The sequence below is a fragment of the Myxocyprinus asiaticus genome, chromosome 45 (assembly GCF_019703515.2).
Source record: "Myxocyprinus asiaticus isolate MX2 ecotype Aquarium Trade chromosome 45, UBuf_Myxa_2, whole genome shotgun sequence".
NCBI classification, from domain to species: Eukaryota; Metazoa; Chordata; class Actinopteri; order Cypriniformes; family Catostomidae; genus Myxocyprinus; species Myxocyprinus asiaticus.
In genome coordinates, this window is record NC_059388.1 from 8,638,798 (window position 1) to 8,661,446 (window position 22,649).

General features: G+C 39.2%; 1 protein-coding gene across 10 annotated transcripts in view; it reads left to right on the plus strand.

The window, feature by feature from the left end:
• The window catches only part of LOC127435411 (CUGBP Elav-like family member 2), a 206,874-nt gene that overhangs the window by 158,677 nt on the left and 25,548 nt on the right, over positions 1–22,649 (plus strand). For all 10 annotated transcript variants that reach the window (XM_051688877.1, XM_051688878.1, XM_051688876.1 and 7 more), the window contains 3 exons: positions 630–678; positions 4,396–4,530; positions 12,514–12,593. In XM_051688877.1, coding sequence (XP_051544837.1) covers positions 630–678; positions 4,396–4,530; positions 12,514–12,593 — 264 coding nt within the window. The remainder of the gene's footprint in view (positions 1–629; positions 679–4,395; positions 4,531–12,513; positions 12,594–22,649) is intronic.

Sequence of the window (22,649 nt, forward strand, 5' to 3'; positions counted from 1 at the left end):
GCATGAGATACCTGGATGACATTTGCCAAAATGTGCTGTATGCAGCATTGGAAGTTTTTTTTATTTTTGAGATAATAGCTGAACTTCCCTCACAGAATTAAATATAAATGTAATGAGGTCCAGTGACAATATTGTAGCATACTACTGTTTAAAAAAATGTATATTTGCATTGATTTGTTTACCATTTCACATGTTACTTTTAAATAATAATAGGTAGTATACAGTGTATGCAGACATTATGTAAGATTGCATTCTGTGTGCACAACCCGAATCAATGTATGACAAGAGACAGAGAGGACAAAAATAAGTGTGTTGCAACGCAATAAACGTTTCATCTGCAAAGTGCTGAAAAATCACCTTCATCAAACCGCAAACACATGCATACGTCTTCATTCCGTTAGTCTACCGAGGTGAAGAATAGACACTGCAAAAAAATGACGATACATTAACAAGATTACAGCTATAATGTAGTACATCAGCGACAAGTTTGATTGTTTCTCTGTGCTAGTGTGAGTGTTAACGAGCATGCTGAAGTAAATGTGTTGTGTTCTGTTGTGAAGTGTTTGTATGTAATGTAACCTGTGTGTGTGTGTGTGTGTGTGTGTGTGTGTGTGTGTCCTGTGTTTCAGATGCACCACCCCATACAGATGAAGCCTGCAGACAGCGAGAAATCAAATGGTGAGTGTTTGTATGCGTCTTTTATTTTTCTTGGGTCATCCGAATGTACGTTTGTTCTTTGGGTTCGTCTCTCAGTGGATCTGTGTGAATGTGTGTGAATGTGTTTGTGAGGGACTGAGAGATGGCTGAATTATTGAAACCCAGGAGGATCATGGGTCAAGAACAGTTTAAGTGTTTGCCCTGGCAGTGACCCTCACGCATACACACACTCATATAAAATCATATTGCTCACAAAACAATTTTAAAGATGTGGTTAGGAAGTCCACCGAAATGGTGCTGGAGTTGTCTGAAAACCTCTCTCAAAATTGGCCCACGTTTCCTCTGACTTGAGGGCTAAACAGTGACGTAACTGACTGTGTCACTGCATAATCTACCCACAAACAAACATTGCGAAGTTGAAAGTGGGACTATTCAAGTTGTATTTACCTACTTCCGACCTTAAAGTGTTCCAGTCAATCATAAGTCACGGTAGCACTGTCTTCCAGATGCAATGTTAGTGCTAGCTATTCGGCTAATAGCTAATAGTAATGAGCTCATGTGATATGTCATGACAACAAAGTTGTAATATTGAATATAACTTACACAGAAAAATTTAGTAAGCAATTTTATAATGCTAAAACCATGCAAACATGTATAATGTTTATGTTTTGTGGAAATACTTTTGAATCAGTGTGTATTTTAATGTTTATGGACTGGCCCCATTCACTCCCATTGTAAGAGCCTTACTGTAACGGCAATTTTTGCTTTTTTATTAATAAACGAGGGCTGAGTCAAAATTAGTTTTCATAGAAATTACTTTTGTGCTACAAATGCTGTTGATTGAGCTTAACTTGTATAGAGCGCAACAGTTCCTGCCCACTTTTTTAACCACCTTTGTTCCTAAAGTATCCATAGGGATTTCATCAATTCTTCATAAAAGCAATGTAAGTCATGAACCAAACCAGCCGATTCCAAGGTGAATCACAATGTTACAAACTTTAATTTGAAGCAAAAACATTTTTAAAGACAAAGGTACAAGACTGTGTACTTAAAGTCTTTAATAAGGTAAAAAAAGATATAAGCATATATAACTATTGATTTAAATTTGTTCAATATAAGTAGAGAAACCATCTATTTTAAATTAATTGCAAAATATTCAGATATATACAAATATTTAAGTAGTTTTAGAGTGTAGGAAGGCCGTCTCAATTACAGCATAGAATTGGGCGGTCCCTGCAAAGCTCTTTTGGTGCGCTTTTTTGGCTGCAATTCTCTGACTGGTGGGTCTTCTGGAATTCTGCTATTAAACCAATTTTTGTAGAAATGAAGATGAAATAATGCAGACTGATGGCTTCAGCAAAATCATATCCCATCGATTAACAACCTTGGAGCACACATTATGTCTGTCTTTAACCTCTTCAACTCTGCGGGTCCAAAAGGGGGCGCTATGTCACGGAAAAAGTTTACGCTTAAAATGTTCAAGTCTCCGAATACATAAGTCAGGCATATGTGGTATCTTTTGAACACTTAGAATCTGAACTTTTCATGGATAACAATCACTTTGGCATTTATGTTACATAAAATAACAAAATAAGGCTTGAAAGCATTTGTGTCGCAAATCAGCGCCACCTAGAGGTCATGTGGTAGAAATATTAATATAAAGTCTTTCCAATAGCACGTAAATAGACAAATCATGTTAAATATGTTTTGTTGCCCTAATACCACAGTTAGAATGAAAATTATTTTTTGGGAAATTAGTCCACAGTATGTGTAAATGGTGAGCTTTTAAATTTGAGTGTGAGAAATTGCAGACGGCAACCCAAAAATGAGTTGAAGAGGTTAAAGGTTTATGAGTTATTGTTAAAAATAATTTTGCTTTTGGAGAAAATGAATGGGACTAGAACATTCGTTTAGCGAGCAAAGTAAGTGAAAATGTGGGCACTCATTGATGCACAACCACTGCTTCTATATTCATACATCTTCTCGTGTAGTTAAAATACCTCAAAGGTTGATTTTACCTTTGACATAAACCAGCTGCCATCTTGAAATTGACATCAAATGACACTTCTCAGTGAGGTCGGGGTTGATCGATCTGCATCGAAAAGTTGGATGTCCGACTCAGAGCGCTGTTCCAGTGGTTATTTTCAAGTAGGAGGTGGGAGAACATCCTGCATTTTTCTTGTTTATCCAGTTTAAGAAATATCATATTCCAAATGACTTAAGGAAAGTGGGTTGCGAATGCCATTTCACGTAGACTTAAAGGAGCCATCGTGGAGTCCATTTTTCCAGCCCTGAACCATCTTTTCTATGGTTAAAATTCACAGAATGTGAAAAATTGGCACCAGCTCCGATATGCGGCCATTAGAAAAACTAGGCTACTCTCTGAATCCCTGCTTCCCTGTCGTTCTGTCTCTTTTGAGTGACAGTGATGTTATAGATGTTCTCCTACTTTCATAAGTCTCAAAGAGTTGATGTCATTCTCATAAAGTCATATGAGATGTTTGATGTATGCAGAGCAGTAATGCATTAGTTCTACTTATTAGTGAATGCTGTCACCCATCAAAATGTGAGTGCATGGTTAATCTTCTATTGGTATAATACAGTGTGTGTGTGTGTGTGTGTGTGTGTGTGTGTGTGTGTGTGTGTGTGTGTGTGTGTGTGTGTGCTGTGTGAGAGAGAGAGAGAGAGAGAAGGGCAGCCTTTGAAACTGCGCTTATCATTGGCTCATCCTGTCGCTGTTAAATGCACAAACAATTTAGACAGCAAAATAAACAAGTGAGCTATCGATTTCCCCGAGTGCAGCGGCTGGATTATCGGCTGCCCAGCAGTAAGAGCTGACACATTCTTCATTAAAAAAATTGAATTACAGTTATCTCTCTCTCTCTCTCTCTCTTACAAACATACACTCTCAGCATGCACAGCTGCAAACCTTCAACTAAATATATGACTTCACTGCTCTTATTTATGAATTTATTTAAACTATTTGCTTCTTGTTCAGTCTCCCTCCCATCATGCGATACAATTTCTGATTCAAACATCTGAAGGTAGATCCCTCTCTTGCTGCTTTCAAGTCATGTTGGAATGATTGAAATTACGAGATGACCGCACTTGAACGTCATGTTGTAACTACCAGTGGGAAACTCTGAGTTTTCTTTGAGCCTCGAGGCGCATAAATTAAAGAATCATAGCAGAGGCAGTTTGTATTTGCATACTGTTGATGAATAATAGCAATAAAGCTTCCCAGAAAATACTGCTCATTTAGTCAGTTTATGAGGCAACAGGCTTGTGTGGAAAAACTACATTTCCATCATTCTATGTGGCAGCGCGAGAATGATAAAATACACACATAAAGCGTCAATTACACACTTTGCTCTTCATTATGTTGTGCTAGCGCTAAAAAGCCTTCTGTCTTTTTCAGTAACTAAATGAAAAAGTGAGAAAGATATATGAAATTGCCCAGCGTTTCCATTGTTTCACAACCAAAATCTCTTGAACGCATATCGTAATTACGACTGCCAAGCTTATAAGTAGGAAATTCCCAATAAGACTTGAGGCAGCATTATTTTCTCTCTCTCACACACAAACAGATTACATGCAAAAGAGTGCTCCGGCCATTGAAACTAAGGCAGAGAGGTGTGTTTGTGTGTGTCGGACAGAGAGTTTTAATATCTTTTAATCCTACTCATTTACCCCACATTGTTCATCATACTTGTTTTCTCCACCCTTCCTCTCACTCAGCGGTGGAGGACAGAAAGCTCTTCATTGGCATGGTGTCGAAGAAATGCAACGAGAACGACATCCGGGTCATGTTCTCTGCCTTCGGTCAGATCGAGGAATGCCGTATTCTGAGGGGACCAGATGGACTCAGCCGAGGTGAGAAAAACACACACTTGTGTATAAATATATAAGTCACAATATATACTTATGAGTAGACTTTTCTGGGTTTGGGTGTTTTCTTTTATTTAAAGGTAACAATGGAAAACAGGATTTATTCTTTTTAAAGAATAAAGTTTAATGTACTATGTAGACATCAATTTACCCAAAATATGTAAGAAATAAAAATGCACGGGACGTTCTGTAGGATGTATAGAACTTGTAAATGACAGGTGTTCCAATTCTGTGCTAGGTAGACATAATCGGACATCATGTCCTAATCAGGCACGATGCAATATAGTGACAAGCAACTGAAGCTCTTTTCCATTTGAGTTTTTGTCGTAACCAGCCGCGACAAGTTGACGGAACATTTTGCCAGTCGCTCTGCTTCCATTTTTGTGGCATCATTCTGGGTAGCCCCGGCCACATAACTGCATAATTGAACGCAACAGTTGAGTTCCAGAGGAAAATATCCCATTCACTTTCTCCATAGGTGAATTGATTTTTAACAATCAATTATAAACCTTTAATGATATGCTTCTGTTGAAGCCATCAGCATTATGTCAACTTCGTCTTTTAATTAAAAATGTTAAATAGCACAATTTCTGGTGAAGAACTACACTACCTATGATCCAAAAGAGAAACTATACACCAATCAGAGAATCATGGCTAACAAAGACCACCAAAGAAATCTCTGCAGGGACCGCCCACTTCCATGACGCACTGCGAATTACACTATTGAGACGGTCATCCCGCACTCCCCAACTACTTAAATATTTGTATATATCTGAATATTTTGTGATACAAAAAATTTATTGTTTGGATAATTCTAATCAACAACGTCAAATCAATAGTTTTATATTTTTATAATTTTTAAATCAATTACATTGATTGTGTAGTACATTCCCTCGTGAAATACGCCACCTAGATTTTCTTGACATGTGCACACGGTCCTCATCTGTGCATGTCGTCTGTGCATGCGCTGGCCATTGATTGTACTAAAAGAGTATCACAAAGCAGCTGTAGTGCACATGCACTGAACGTGTTCGTGTTCGCTCATGGTCAGAAAAGCATTCTCAAAAGTATTCTCAAGGTAACATGGTTGGCCGGGCATCTTGATAAATTCAAGGAGAACATGGGAGTGTACTCGGAGGAGCGAGGCGAGCGCTTCCATCAGGATATACTGGACTTTGAACGCCACTACCAAGGACAGTATAACGAGAACAAGATGGGAGACTACATTTGGGGGCTGATTCGTGAAAGTGAATTACAGTATAATCGTAAATCTCGAAAAACTACTCACTTCTAAATCTTTTGTAGTCATTTTTGTATAACTTTAGTATATATACATGTTAATTTGGATTCATATGTTGTTTTTTTCTGACTTTATGTGAACGAAAAGACACAAATTCGCACGTTTTCTCATTGGAAATAGGTAAATTTCAAAATATCACTGTCCTGGTCACAAAAGCAAAGTTTGTGGGGAATAATAGCCATTTTCTATACTTTTGAGGCCTAAGCAATTAGGAAATAACACTTACTACCCAGGAACCAACAAAAAATAAATAAAAATGTGTTACACAGTGTAATCGATATATCGATATTTTATAACATCCTTAAGAAAAACAGTTCAATATTTAGCAAGTTGGCCTGCCCCTATGAAGGTTAGTAAACTACTTTCACATTTAAAGAGGCTTGCCAATCATAACGGAGGTCAAATATAGAAGTCTTAAAGTTACAGTAGCAAAAACATCCTGTTTAATTCTAAGGATCAGAGAAAGGGTGGAAAATGATAATGTTACACTAAATTATGATTGTTTTTGATGGAGGAAAACTACTAAAAATATAAGTGGACAAAAGGGAAAATTGTGTAGAATATGACCCCTTTATTAGGGGGCCTACTGTTTATATTCATATTGTATTCCTCATTTTCTTACCCTGTACTAAATGATTTACCACAGCTAAGTGATACTTGAATAATTAATTTCAGTAAAAAATATGTGTACACATTAAATATACATTGAGCAGCTGTCAATAAAACATTTAGACTCCTGGGATGTAGGCGGACACACACACACACACATACAAACACAGCCAAACAAAAACTCAAAATTACACAGAATCTTTCACATTCTGATCAAAAAAAGTGGTTAAATACACATCGATCAGCCACAACATTAAAACCACCTGCCTAATATTGTGTAGGTCTAGTGCCAAAAACAAAAAAAACATCCAGTGAGTGGCAGTTCTGCGGATGGAAATGCCTTGTTGATAAGAGAGGTCAACAGAGAATGGCCAGAGTGGTTTGAACTGACAAAGTCTACGGTAACTCAGATAACCCCTCTGTACAATTGTGGTGAGAAGAATGCTATTCTGAGATGCGGGTTGGCACTGTTTTGGCGGCACGAGGGGGACCTACACAGGTGGTTTTAATGTTGTGGTGTCGGTGTATTAGTTAGTGTCCCCTCCGCAAACCCCCCCCCCCCCCCATTCCAGGTAGTTCAAAGGTCTTCTACTGTAGCAATTCCCCCACCGTATGTGCCTGCATGTGTACTATATGATTAAAAGAGTAACACCAGGAACACGGTAATATGTTTGAAGATTTATCCTGCTTGATGTAACCTGCAGGAAATTACACTGCTCCTCCAACTTCCCACAATGCTGTGCTTTTACATGAGGGCCCCTAGTCACCAACTGTTTTTACCACTCATTTATCTTGCACATCCACTCCTCTAGTCGCCCTTCCATCCTTAGCCCGTTCCCGTTCCCCCTCTATATTCTGCATTTTCTCTCTTTTCCTCCTGCCCTCATGAATATTTTAATTCCACAGGAGATTAACTTTATTCGCTGAGCTCGTGGTTAGAGATATATTTGAAATGCTTCTTTGAGAGGAACTACCTCCCACTCCCATTAAGGATAGAATGAATAAACAGATGTGTCAATGTATGTAAAGGAGGTGTGCAGTAAAACATATGGACTAGTATGGTTGTAACAACAGGCTCTCTCTCTCGGCGCTAATAAAGAGACCTATCAATCATCATTGAACTTCACTATTAATAAAATATAGATCAGGCCACATGCGAGCGCAGTGCCCTGGGAGCTACCCCACTTTCTTCAAAATACTCTCATCTCTCGTGCTCGCTATCCCTCTATCTTACTTTTTCTACTTCGTTTATTCTGTTTCGATGACACTATTGTAGCATGCCAGGTGTTTATATCTCCTTTTGCACTGTATTCACTACAACTATGAGCTATGTAAGGATAATGTATAGTCAGCTGTAGGGCTGTCAATTGGGCAGAAAAACTAAATTAGAATTTTTACTTTAAACATTTTCAAATTTAGAATAATATTTTCATTTTAAAGTCAGCTGATTTTTAAACTGACATTGTTTCCTTAGTCCACAAGAGGGCGCATTAAATACATAAACCATACAGCACCATTATATTATTGCAAAGAACATTTCTGGCTGTTAAAAAAAAAAAAAGAGCATTTCATTTTCAACTAATGTGCATAAAATAAATAAATAAATAAAAAGTTTTAGTTGGTCCATATTCTCAAATGTTAAGGGGGGAACGCTTCAATAGGCAATCCACATGGTGTTACACTGGCACTGATGCCACAGTATACTAACCCAGACTTGAGCTTCATAATAACAGTGAAATACCACATTGTTTTTTATTCATTACAGTTGTATGTAGGGTAGCAATATTCCCATATAGCAGTGGTAATCAGCTGAACTCGGTGGTGAAGCAGCTCAGACTATGAGCACAGGCCAGGGGCTGTTCAATCAGACGGAACACAACAGAATGGAACAGAATGTGAGAATCTCGAGACACACATTTCCATGTTGAACTCCCTTCCTGACAAAGTGTTTAAAAAACTCATTGCTTAATCTGAGAAACACTTATGAGTGAGCAAGACACAATGGTCAAGTACCTCCACCAACTGTAAGGGGCTGTTCACATCGAACACTTTTGCAACCATCCATTTGCTTTTCTATGTAAACTGCGCTAGACAAACGCCTTAGTTTCACTTTGTTTTTGTTCTCTGTGTCTAGCCTTTTTAACCCAAGAATGCAATCGATTTGAAGTCATTGTCATTGCTTGGAACACATCCAAAATTTGAATGCACAGTTTTAGCATTCGAATGTGCATTTTTTCCTTAAATTCAACGAATATTCAATTTTTTTATTTTAATTTGACAGCCCTAGTCAGCTGTGTTTTAGTTTCAACTCAACCAGGTCCTTGGCTGTTGAAATAAATACATAAATGATGATGTATGAAACCCAAAATATTAAAGGCCATGGATCAATATTCAATAATAATCCATTATTTTGTAAAGGGGGGTCATAATGAAACTTTTCGGCTATTAATTTCGCTTAATTTTAACACCACCTAGTGTCAGATGGATGTGTGTGTGTGCGCCTGAGTAGTGGGGGGGGATTTTGGACCATTCTACCAAATGTGGGATCTCTATGATTTACGCTCTCTGATGCCCAGACACTTTTAGGGTAGATAAAAGCATTATAAAAACATTTTTTTTTACAAAGGAATTCAGCTCCTTTGGTGCTTGGACTCCTAATGATGCATTCCATAGCTTTGCAGATGTACATTTCTGAAATCCAGAAACTAGATATAGGTATTGCACTAACTGAAGAGTCACATGTGTTGCTTATTATTAAAATAGTGTATAAATAAAGGTACATCTCTAGTTTCAACATTATTTGTACTTTGTTTTGTTGGTCAATAAAAGTTTTCTTCATACCATGTGACCAACATTTGGTTTTCGGCCATTGAAGATGGGTAAAATGAAACAATTTATGCCACTCTTAGGGCTCAACTGTTTTTCTTGGATATACAGTAACTATAAAGGGCCTTGAAAATGAAGAGAACAAAAGTTTGTTCTGAACCAGAATCTAAAAGGATATTAAGATATTTTTAATAAGTCTGAAAGTATAGGCACTCCAAGTTTGAAAAAATAACACAACGAAAGTGTTTTGTCCAAAGTTTGGACTCACGCACCATTGGCATTTAATGCAACCAGGGGTGCTGAAGCTAACTGATATTAGTAACAGGCCTCCTATTCATTTTTAACAATAAAATAATGATGTTTTGATGTTTATTTAACCTGTAGTTTTGCTCTAAAATTCTCAGAAATTCTCATTTTCACCCCTCAACAAAATAATGGATTACTCGGTAAATATTAATCCATGGCATTTTATATTGTGGCTTTCATCATCATTTATGTTTTATGTATCTTTCTTCAGAAAAGGTATTAACAAAATCAGAATCAGGGGTCATGGGTCTTGAATCACCTTTAAGGGATTTATTGTACGATAGTGACCGGCAGACTGTACATAATCCTGATTATTACACTGCTACATAACAAATAGATAAATAAATGGAGATGAAATCCTAATTTAAGTTGAAATTATGTTATTATGTGAGAAGGAAGAGATTGAGGAGTGATATAAGAAACATAAGAAAAAAAACCTACCACAGCTACTATATGTAGGAATTCGGTAGCTTGTGAAAATGGTCAATTATACAGTTTTGAGGTCATTGCACAAAAATATTTGACAGCAGAATGCCATGATTGACCAATCAGAAAGAAGTGTTCAAGAGAAAAGTGCAATAAGTAAGGAATAATATGCAGTTAGCTGATCATTATGGCAAAATAAACCCTTAAAGGGTCATCAGGACTCTTGTATCAACCAGAAGTGGTTAATTTTGCATTAAAGACTGACTGACTGCATATTATCCTGCTTATTACATGACTGCTTGCCAAATAAATACATAAATGGAGATGAAATATTGATTTGTTGAAATGATGTCATTATATGAGAAGAAAGAGACACGTGGAACTACCATAACTACTGTATGTAAGAATTCAGTAGTTTGCGACCCCATTCAGTTATACTGTTTTGAGGTCATTATACAAAAATATTTGATTGACCAATCAGAATCAAGAACTCCATAGAGACATGTAATACACATGTAATAAGTAAGTAATAATACACATTTAGCTGCTCATTATTGCAAAATAAACCCTGAAAGAATGATCAGGGTGATGTCTTGTCTTTTGATCTTTTTATATTATTTTATCATGTAAGAAGAAAGAACTTAAAGTTATATGATATGACTGACATAAACATAGCACAGTTAGGTAGAAAATCTGATGACTGGGACAACGATCAGTTATACAGTTTAGCCGTCGTTATAAAAAAATAAAATAACAACCGCAGAATGCCATGATTGACCAATCAGAATCAAGTTATTGTAATAACAATAAACAACCACTTTCCTCTGCAATAGTTTCATTTGATATCTGCGTTAATTTGTCTTCTAATCTTGACAGATGGTTCATTTACTGTTATAGGTCACTACAAACAAGGTCTTCAAGAGTTGAAAGAGAAAGTTTTTTCCGTATTTTTCCCTCATAAGATGCTATCTCTAGAGTTTCACACCCTGCCAGTGCCCACAAATATCACCCTTTGAGTGTCCAAAACTGCTTTAATGATGAAGCTAATTAAACAACGATAAAAATAAACAGCTTTTCATTCTGTTTTCACTTGTGGTGGCACTTTGGTTCGCTGGGACCAGATTCACGCGCTCTGAAGACAGAAAGAGGTTGTATCTGAGCATTAGTGAGCAGAGAGATGCTAATGAGAAAGAGAGAAGAAAGGGTAGGTATGCTGGAGCAGGTAAACAATGCGAGCAGTTATAGAGTGCAACCTTGTGGTCATAAAACTGTACTGCAAGGCAGAATTATTGCTTCCCTCAGGTGTCCTCAAAATGTATAAATGTGCTGGACTGCACAGTAGAGTAGAGCTCTTCAAACAGCATTGCGTTTTCCCCCAGCATGCCTCCATATGGCCCGATCTTTTGGCTCCACTTGCGCTGCTTCGAATCCAAGACTTTGTTTCCCAGACGCCATTACAAGCTCTCCCGAAACACACTCGATGGCCTCCAGGGACTGTTTGTCTTTATTACAGTTGTTTAAAAAGAAAGGCCAGGGGTTGCTGCTGGTAGATCATTCCCATACTTATACACAGACAAAAATGTATAACATCGGTTAGGGCCGGGATGTAACAATATCGTTTTTTCCTTTATAATTCTGTTTTTGAAGCCAGGGAGCCAATCCACAACATGATGATATTTTGTTACATATTTCAATGTTATGCATTCCTTGAGTAAATCGGTAAATTGTGAGTTTGTTAGTCTTTTTGACCACTGCACCACCGATGTCTTTGATCGCTGCGCCTTGCGCAGGATTGCCGCGTTTTTTGGAGCAGCCAGGTAAAATAAAAGAGCGTCAACTTTTAAAAGAGTGTCTCGAGACACCTGCATTTCGTTCTGTGTTGTGCTGCATCTAGCTTTTCTTAGCACAAGAATGCATTCGGTCTTAACGGGCCCTAAGACGCACTCGCTTGCGAATCAGATTACACTAGTTGGGCTGTTTGTTATGTGTGCAGCCAGCGAAGACAACGTTGACAGATGGGTTGTTTATTGTCTTTTGTATTATTTTGCGGTACCCAGTCTTTTCACTTTATCACATTTAATTCAGACTGCAAGTTCATAACTCATGTAAAATATAATTTATTTTGTAGTTCAATAGGAAATAGGTGTATGCTGTATGTTGTGTGTAATGAGACTAGCCGCACGCTCTAACCTCATGGTTTCCAATCCACCACACAAAACTAAACTAAGAAACTGATTTAAGTGCTGACAGTCATTTTGTGTACTCTAAAATGTTGAATGTTGAATGTTTATCTGAAGCTGAATGTTGAATGTTGATTGTTCTATTCTAGTAACTGTAGAGCACTGTTGTCTGCTGTGTTCTTTGTATGATCTTAGTTTTTTGGCTTTATAACAACCTGTCCAACCCTTTTGTCTTGTTTTGTTTCTCTCTTGTCTCTCCTCCTCCGTCCTCTACTCTCCTCCCTCCCACGTTCCTCCTCTTCCCTCCCCTCCCTCCTGCAGGATGTGCGTTTGTCACGTTTTCTACCAGGGCTATGGCACAGAATGCAATCAAAGCCATGCATCAGTCTCAAACCATGGAGGTACTGTACTCTTGTGTTCTCTCTCTCTCTCTCTCTCTCTCTCTCTCTCTCTCTCTCTCTCTCTCTCTCTCTCTCATGAAAATTAATCAAATAGTATAGGTCAAAGAAAAGTCATGAAAGATCCAACTTTCTACATTTAATTTATTTATTTTTTCTAGTTATGCTCTGCTTTATAATATTTAATCAGCTAGATATTGCATATGTAGAATACAACTTTATGCCAGACATAGTTATTTTGATTTGTGAGCAGGTCATTCTTTGAGTCTGTTATTTTAAATGAAGTGGTCAAACTGATTCACAGATTGAAGCAAATCAGTCTGAATCAAAATTATTATAATTGATTTATTTTTTTATCCTTATGCAGTAATCACAAAGGACTGGAAAAGTCATGTAAATTAATTTGCCAAAAAGTGTGGGGACCCTGTTTCTCTCTTTCTCTCCGCTCATTTCCAAAACTTATTGAACTGCCTACATAGGCAGCATTTTAAGGCATCATATACACTGGTGGCCAAACTTTTGGAATAATGTACAGATTTTGCTGTTTCGGAAGGAAATTGGTACTTTAATTCACCAAAGTGGTATTACTGATGTAAAAAACAGCACGATCATTATTTGAAAAAAAGTCATTTTTGATCAAATCTAGACAGGCCCCATTTCCAGTAGCCATAACTCCAACACCTTATCCTTGAGTAATCATGCTAAATTGCTAATTTGGTACTAGAAAATCACTTGTCATTACATCAAACACAGTTGAAAGCTATTTGGTTCATTAAATTAAGCTTAACATTGTCTTTCTGTTTGTTTTTTGAGTTGCCACAGTATGCAATAGACTGGCATATCTTAAGGTCAATATTAGGTAAAAAATGGCAAAAAAGAAACAGCTTTCTCTAGAAACTTGTCAGTCAATCGTTGAAACTGAAGATTTCATACAAAGGTGTACACTACAGTCTTCAAAGACCAAGGACAACTGGCTCTAACAAGGACAGAAAGAGATGTGGAAGGCCAGATGTACATCTAAACAAGAGGATAAGTACATCAGACTCTCTAGTTTGAGAAATAGACACCTCACATGTCCTCAGCTGACAGCTTCATTTAATTCTACCCGCTCAACACCAGTTTCATGTACAACAGTAAAGAGAAGACTCAGGGGTACTCAGGCCTTATGGGAAGAATTGTAAAAAAAAGAAAAAGCCACTTTTGAAACAGAAAAAGAAAAAGAAAAGGTTAGAGTTGACAAAGAAACACAGACATTGGACAACAGATAATTGGAAAAGAGTGTTCTGGATCTTAAACCCATTGAGCATTTGTGGGATTAGCTAGACTGTAAGGTGCGTGAGAAGTGCCCAACAAGACAGTCACATCTATGACAAGTGCTACAGGAAGCGTGGGGTGAAATGTCACCTGAGTATCTGGACAAACTGACAGCTAGAATGCCAAGGATCTGCAAAGCTGTCATTGCTGCACGTGGAGGATTTTTTGAAGAGAACTCTTTGAAGTAGTTTAAGTTCTGAATAAAAATTGAAATTGTGATAGTAATTTTTCAATTTTCACTTCAAAGTTATTAATGTCCCGACTATGCATTGTGATCAGTGGAATGTCACTTTGAAGAATAAAAGTACCAATTAATTTCCATAAGAAAATCTGTACATTATTCCAAACTTTTGGCCACCAGTGTATGTGTTCCTGAGGCAAAGGCTGTGTCAAAAGATTTTTTAGAACTTTTTAGTACAATACAACTTTTTAAACAGAATTATTCCACATTTACTTACTTTCCTGCAGAACTTTTAACACCACATTAAGTACCCCTTCACTCCTTGTTCTAACTGTCTAGCATTGCCACAACCACCCCTGGCCAAACAGGTCAAACCAAGAAGGACCCCTGCACCCACCGCACCACCAGTTTGCCATTAGCACGGTGACAATGCCACAGACACTTTAATAACAGATCTCTGACGGGTCCTTGCATTGTGATTGCCCTGTAGAATGCTGCCATGCGGCTCTCAGAGTTTAGCAGTCCATCTCAGTGCCTGTCAAAATGTCTAACCTCTGACATACCAAATCAGAGGGTTCTGACAGCTGTCTAATACAGGGCCCTAACTATGTGCCTGTGAGTGCGAGCATGTCAGCGCTCTCTATAAACTTTCAGACGTCAGTTATCCCTTGCAGACACACCGTTTTTAAGTCTGACACCCAGATTTAAAGACCATCTATTAACCAATCAGAAACCGGTTAGACACAATAATGGATTAAAGCTCTTTTCTCAAGACTGTAAAGCCTGCAATTATCAATTCTTAGCAAAACCAATTTGCACAGACAGTGCTGTTCGAAAGTCTGGGATTCAAAATCAGATTTTACCTGGAAATAAACTTTTAACAATTTTGAAAATTGTAGAACAATGAAACGTTATGATGTAAACTGAACAAGAAATATTTCAGATTCTGCATTATTTATAGGTCACCAATCAAATAACCAGCTTCTACTGAAACACACCAGGTGTTCTTTCAGACAGGCTTAAATCATGCTGGATAACATGAATCAGGTTTTGTTCTTGCCAGCTCGAGTGCATTTTGTCACTACAGCAAAAGGGAGGCTAACCAAATACAAAGATGTTCTGGAATTCAGATTTTGCTGATTTGTAATCAAATTAAAACTTTATTTAATTAGAAAAATGCAAAACAGAAGTGAATCCAGACTTTTGATACAGTTGTCACAGTGTGGACCCCTTTTGTAGTATGTTCCGGGACTCTTAGTTTGTAATGTATTTTTGTCTTCCTCATCAAGCACTGTGTTCCTAATTTCATCCCTCATTGTTTCCAGCTGTCTCTCGTTTAGTTATTAGTCTTCATGTGTATATATAGCCCTCATGTTTCCCATAGTCTTCGTTGGTTCTTGGTTGTTTGTTGGTGTGTTTGTGAAAGAGTGTTACTTTAATTGTTAGCCAGCAAACTGCTGTTATGTTTTGTTTTCCTTTTGCTTAAGTGTTTTGTTTTCATCTTCATTACATCCTCTTCTTCTGAGTTAATAAATACTGCGTTTGGATCCACACCGCTCGCCTTGTCCTTCCAAACAGCGTGACAGAAGAACCAAACTCAAAAACATGGATCCAGCGGTAAAACTCTTCTGGCTGCATCAGGGTAATCGCTCGCTGGAGGATTATGTGAGTGAATTCTGTGAGGTGGCTAATAAGGTTGGTTTCAATGATGTGGCCTTGAAGGACATTTTCTGGATTGGTTTGAATGAGCAAGTGAAGTACCTCATACCTTATGGCAAAAGCCCCTGGACTAGTTAGGGCCCTGGCCCAATTTATTGATCTGGTATTGTTATTTAGTGGATCAGCCTTCACCGTAGGAGCGATGGAGGAGGACTACACTCATGCAGTCAAGTATGCCATTACGCCTGCCACAGTCAACAAGTCAACGGCCATAGAACCAGCTTTCACGTCTGCTTCAGCCCCTCAAGCCTTCCACGGCGCCACCTTCCTTCATTGAGCCACCCACGGCTCGGCCTTCCGAGCCTCCAACAGCAGTGCTTGTGGCCGTCTGGAGGAGGAGAAGGGCTCCTGCTCCCCAGTCGCTGCCTGTGCTCACGATCACGGAGGTCGTTCCCCTGTCACTGCCTGTGCTCACTGCCACGGAGGTCGTTCCCCTGTCACTGCCTGTGCTCACGGCCACGGAGGTCGTTCCCCTGTCACTGCCTGTGCTCACGGCCACGGAGGTCGTTCCCCTGTCACTGCCTGTGCTCACGGCCACGGAGGTCGTTCCCCTGTCACTGCCTGTGCTCACGGCCACGGAGGTCGTTCCCCTGTCACTGCCTGTGCTCACGGCCACGGAGGTCGTTCCCCTGTCACTGCCTGTGCTCACGGCCACGGAGGTCGTTCCCCTGTCACTGCCTGTGCTCACGGCCACGGAAGTCATTCCCCTGTCACTGCCAGTGCCCACTGCCACAGAGGCCGTCTCTCAGTCACTGCCAACACTCCCGGCCACGGAGGCCATTTCCCAGTCGCTGCCAGTGCTCCTGACCATGGTGGCTCTGCCCTCTGAATCTTCCACGACTCCGCCCGCTCCTCCAGAGACTCCTCCAGTGGTTCCGTCCGCTCCTCCTGAGATTCATCTTCCAGCAGCTCCATCGCCTCTTCTGAAACTTGTCCTCTAGCGGTTCTGCCCACTCCTTCACCCAAGATTCTGTCCGCCTCTTCTCATAATCCTCCTCCAACGTCTCCTGAGCCGCCTACTGCTCCAACCTCTGCGGCTCTGCCTCTAGAGACTCAATTCCTTGAGACTGCTGTGGCTCCACCCACTCCGCCTCAGGCTCCACCTCCTGAGTCTCAAATCCCTGATCCTCCAGCAGTTCTACCCTCTCTGCCTCAAGCTCCTCCTGAGACTCAAATCCCTGCTCCTCCTGCGGCTCTGCCTGCTCCACCTTCAGCTCCACCCCCTGGGTCTTCACCACCAGCGGCTCCAACCCCTATGGCTCTGCCTTCCATGGCTCTAATCCTAGCAGCGCCGCCCCCTGTGGCTCCTCCAGTTCCATCCTGGTGTCCTGATCCTCAGCCAGTTGCCTTCCTGGAGCCACCTCCCAAACCACCAGACCCGTACCCTTCCTGGAGCTGCTTCCCAAACCTCCGGATCCCTTTCCCTTCCTGAGCCTCCTCCTGATCATCCGCAGGCTCCTCCCTGGCCTCCTGATCGTCCGCAGGCTCCTCCCTGGCCTCATAATCATCCTCCGGATCCTTCCTGGTCTGCTTGGCCCTGCCCTCCTTTCCATCCATCATTGGGTGCTAGGAGTCGCCCTTTGGGGGGCTGTTATGTTTGCTGTTATGTTTTGTTTTCCTTTTGCTCAAGTGCGTTTATCTTCATTACATCCTCTTCTTCTGAGTTTATAAATACTGCATTTGGATCCACACCTCTCGCCTCGTCCTTCCAAACAGTGTGACAGAAACACTGTATATATTTAAAATTAATGGCAACATCTAAAAAAATTTTTTTTTTTTTTTTCTGTAAGCCAGTGTTTCTCAAACCTTTCCTGGAGGACCACAAACACTACATATTTTGTATGTCTCTCTTATTTGACACACCCAATTCAAGTCATGGAGCACTCTACTTAATCAGTAGAATCAGGTGTGTTAGATAAAGGATACGTCTAAAATGTGTAGTGTTGGTGGTCCTCCAGGAAAGGATTGAGAAACACTGCTGTAAGCCATTTCTGTTCGCAAAGTGTGAGTAAATTGTGTGGCAGTGTCTTTGTTTTTTTTTTTTTTTTCTGACCCCCCCCCCCCCCCAAAAAAAAAAAACACACACCCCACCCCCTACACAAAGGAAATTGTGGCCTTTCTGAATGTCACCATTTAATGAAAACGGATATGACAGTAGGGTGGTCACATGCGGGCACCTAGATACCCACACAAACTGTTGCAATTTGGCCTTGCCTTTTTTGTTTAGTTTCAAAAGGTTGTTTGTCTCCCTGGACGTTCATGCTGTTTGATGTCTCTTTCTATCTTAATGTGGTTGCATTGCTTTTTCTTTTCTTTTTTTTTTTATGTATGTGTTTTTGTCCATAGATGCATATTCGTATGCACCCTGTGTTAATGTTATGTGAATCTAACGAAAAAACGTGTCCATTTCATATTTATCCCGTATTTTAGCGATTCGCACCAGACTGTACCCGAACATGTCACAAATTTAGAGAAATTGACATGAAACACAGACACTTTCAGCATGAGTTGGAGATGCATCCAGCTGCAGACTCACATCAGGTTCAACTATAAGTGAGTTGTGTGAGATAACAAGGACTCTACATGACCAAAGCAAAAATATAGCATTCGAGTGCATTATAATTGTTTCCCATCATTGTGATTCGAAAACATCAGTAAACACATATTCAGGAAGATAGAGAGAGACGCAAATGAGGACTATGAGGAAAAACTGAAGCACTTAAAAAAACTGTAATATAAAGAGAAATACACTACATTCATGTAAAGCGTTTTCAATAAAAAAAAGAAACAAAGAGGAAAAAAAAGAAACATTATTAACACGTACAAAGACAGTGGCCCTAGAAGGCCAAATTTATTATTAGTGATAGTCTATTATTTTAGCACTTTAGTCAAAAACTATAAACGGATGAGCCCAAATTTTAAATGGAGAGCGCTTTTCGTTGAGCTTTAAAAACGGAAATTAATTACGGGGAAGAAAACCCTTAACGGAAAAAAAAAAAACTTGCTCCATTGATTCGTTCTTTTGGGAAAGGTAGTGTTTATTTGAAGGAAACGTGGATAGAATTTTTTTTTCTTCCTCCCTGGTCTTCCTCCCACACACAATTTAATCTGATTGCATGGTTTTTTCAGTTTCATTTTAATTTAGTAAAAAATAAATAATAAATTAAATTAAAAGTTTGAAATCAAGCTGCCTTGTATTATTGTGTTGGCCGTTTAGCAATGAAAATTACACCATAGCAACACTGAGTGTCCAGCTAACGGTATTACCGGTAGGGTTGCTCTGATCAATCGGCCACTGATCGGTATCGGCCGATATTCACGTCCTATGACTCGATCGGTGATCGGTAATTTGGCCGATCGCATAAACCGATCGTTCATGTCGCAAAAGACGCGCGGCTCCTTTAAGACTTGAGCAGCACTGTCATGACATCACATAGTGTGGGGAACACTGGCATAGTGTTGTAAGACAACAAATTTGATTCAGCAGTTAAGAACAATACAGTGGGAGAGGTAAGGCGAATATGAAAAGTTTGTGTATTGTACTGTTAATGTGGCGTTTCACACATGACAAGGCAAAAGGAAAACAGCGCGAGCTTTGAAATGGACCTTGTTATCGTTCATGGCGGCAGCTGCACAGTCTCCTCCGCTCACCTCAGTAATAACACGAGTTACATGATGTGGTGTAATTCAGAAATCTTTATTAAATATCTCCTGATTAAATGGCATTAATAATAGTAGCACCCATAGAGTCTAAAAAACATGCTCTTTCTCCGCTTTATTACCCCCCATGTAAATTGCATATATACAGGTGCGTCTCAATAAATTAGAATGTCGTGGAAAAGTTCATTTATTTCAGTAATTCAACTCAAATTGTGAAACTCGTGTATTAAATAAATTCAATGCACACAGACTGAAGTAGTTTAAGTCTTTGGTTCTTTTAATTGTGATGATTTTGGCTCACATTTAACACAAACCCACCAATTCACTATCTCAAAAAATTGAATATTTTGAAATGCCAATCAGCTAATCAACTCAAAACACCTGCGAAGGTTTCCTGAGCCTTCAAAATGGTCTCTTAGTTTGGTTCACTAGGCTACACAATCATGGGGAAGACTGCTGATCTGACAGTTGTCCAGAAGACAATCATTGACACCCTTCACAAGGAGGGTAAGCCACAAACATTCATTGCCAAAGAAGCTGGCTGTTCACAGAGTGCTGTATCCAAGCATGTTAACAGAAAGTTGAGTGGAAGGAAAAAGTGTGGAAGTAAAAGATGCACAACCAACCGAGAGAACCGCAGTCTTATGATTGTCCAGCAAAATCGATTCAAGAATTTGGGTGAACTTCACAAGGAATGGACTGAGGCTGGGGTCAAGGCATCAAGAGCCACCACACACAGACATGTCAAGGAATTTGGCTACAGTTGTCATATTCCTCTTGTTAAGCCACTCCTGAACCACAGACAACGTCAGAGGCGTCTTACCTGGGCTAAGGAGAAGAAGAACTGGACTGTTGCCCAGTGGTCCAAAGTCCTCTTTTCAGATGAGAGCAAGTTTTGTATTTCATTTGGAAACCAAGGTCCTAGAGTCTGGAGGAAGGGTGGAGAAGCTCATAGCCCAAGTTGCTTGAAGTCCAGTGTTAAGTTTCCACAGTCTGTGATGATTTGGGGTGCAGTGTCATCTGCTGGTGTTGGTCCATTGTGTTTTTTGAAAACCACAGTCACTGCACCCGTTTACCTTGAAATTTTGGAGCACTTCATGCTTCCTTCTGCTGACCAGCTTTTTAAAGATGCTGATTTCATTTTCCAGCAGGATTTGGCACCTGCCCACACTGCCAAAAGCACCAAAAGTTGGTTAAATGACCATGGTGTTGGTGTGCTTGACTGGTCAGCAAACTCACCAGACCTGAACCCCATAGAGAATCTATGGGGTATTGTCAAGAGGAAAATGAGAAACAAGAGACCAAAAAATTCAGATGAGATGAAGGCCACTTTCAAAGAAACCTGGGCTTCCATACCACCTCAGCAGTGCCAAAACTGATCACCTCCATGCCACGTCGAATTGAGGCAGTAATTAAAGCAAAAGGAGCCCCTACCAAGTATTGAGTACATATACAGTAAATGAACATACTTTCCAGAAGGCCACCAATTCACTAAAAATGTTTTTTTTATTGGTCTTATGATGTATTCTAATTTGTTGAGATAGTGAATTGGTGGGTTTTTGTTAAATGTGAACCAAAATCATCACAATTAAAAGAACTAAAGACTTAAACTACTTCAGTCTGTGTGCATTGAATTTATTTAATACACGAGTTTCACAATTTGAGTTGAATTACTGAAATAAATGAACTTTTCCACGACATTCTAATTTATTGAGATGCACCTGTATATATATATATATATATATATATTAAATATATGAATAAGATATATATATATACACACACACACACACACACACACATACAGTACTTTCTTTACATTTATCTTAAAGAAAATGAAACCTATTTTTAGGATCATTAAGTCTTTTTGCATTGTGACAATATTTTCATGATAATTAAGCACTTTTTCCTTCCAATTTGTATTTCTTAAAGAAACCAATATATTATTTAAATTGTAAAGTATTTATACATACATGGTAGTTTTTGTTGTAATGCCTTTATTTTATGCTGATTTAAATAAATAAAAAAAATGTAATAATTGTATTACAGTAATGAGAATCTAATGAGAATCGATGGAAATTACTAAAAAGCTCAGTTAAAATGCCTGGACACATTATGATAATGGGACTTTAGGGGAGAATCCTTAATTGTCATAAAAATATTGTCACAATGCAAAAAAAAAAAAAAAGAATAGTCCTTAAAATAGGCTTCTTTATCTTTATGCAATTTTTTTTATTGTTTTTATTTTTGGATAAACCAAGACATGTTTTAGTGAGATTCCCCTCTTAAGCGACGCCTGGTTAATCTTATACACCTTAACTTTAAGCCACTTCTTACACACTTGTCAGAGCCTGAAGTGTGTGTGTGTGTGTGTGTGTGTGCTGGAGAGAAAGACTGAGACAGAGAGAGTGAGTAATGATATTTCTTAAGGCCTCTTGAGATGCTCTCTCCGAGATGGCACCACTCGATTGACAGCCTGGGTTGAATCTATTTTTTTTTTTCCTTACAAGTTTTATTTTTACCTCCCCTCCGTCTGAGAGTAGAAATAAGAAAATCAGCTCTCAAAATGGAAGAAACACAGTGCAATGCTCTGGGTGGATGTGAGGTGCTCCACCTCCAAGAAATTCTCAAATGTTCTCTCTCTCGCTTTCTCGAGGGTCTGTGATCTTTCATCTTACTTGTCACTCTGTGGTTTGCAGTTCAGAGAGAACAAAATAAAAGAGCGGCAGAGTGATTTATCAGAGTGAATCAGCACCTGTAACGTAGAGACAAGAGACTGAGATTTAGAATAATTGCTATGAAGCAGTGGTCTCAATCTTTCCTACTCTTGTGGCTCTGTATAGCTGCCCTGTATTAGCTAGCGTTGCCAGAGGAACTGCTTTGACATTAAAACATGTAATGGTGTTTTCATTAATGTTTTCCATTATACTCCTTACAAAAAGTATTGTATACCATGTGCATGCATTCGAGTGAGAGCGTTTCAATACCTGTAGGGATACTGGCCGACCAATATGGGTTTTTTAATGAATGATGCAGATACTGATATCTAGAAAACAGGATGGCAGATATACACTCACCGACCACTTTATTATGTACAACTGAACACCTACTTATTCATTCAGTTATCTACTGATGGTTGATGTGAACATTAACTGAAGGTCCTGATCTGTATCTGCATGATTATA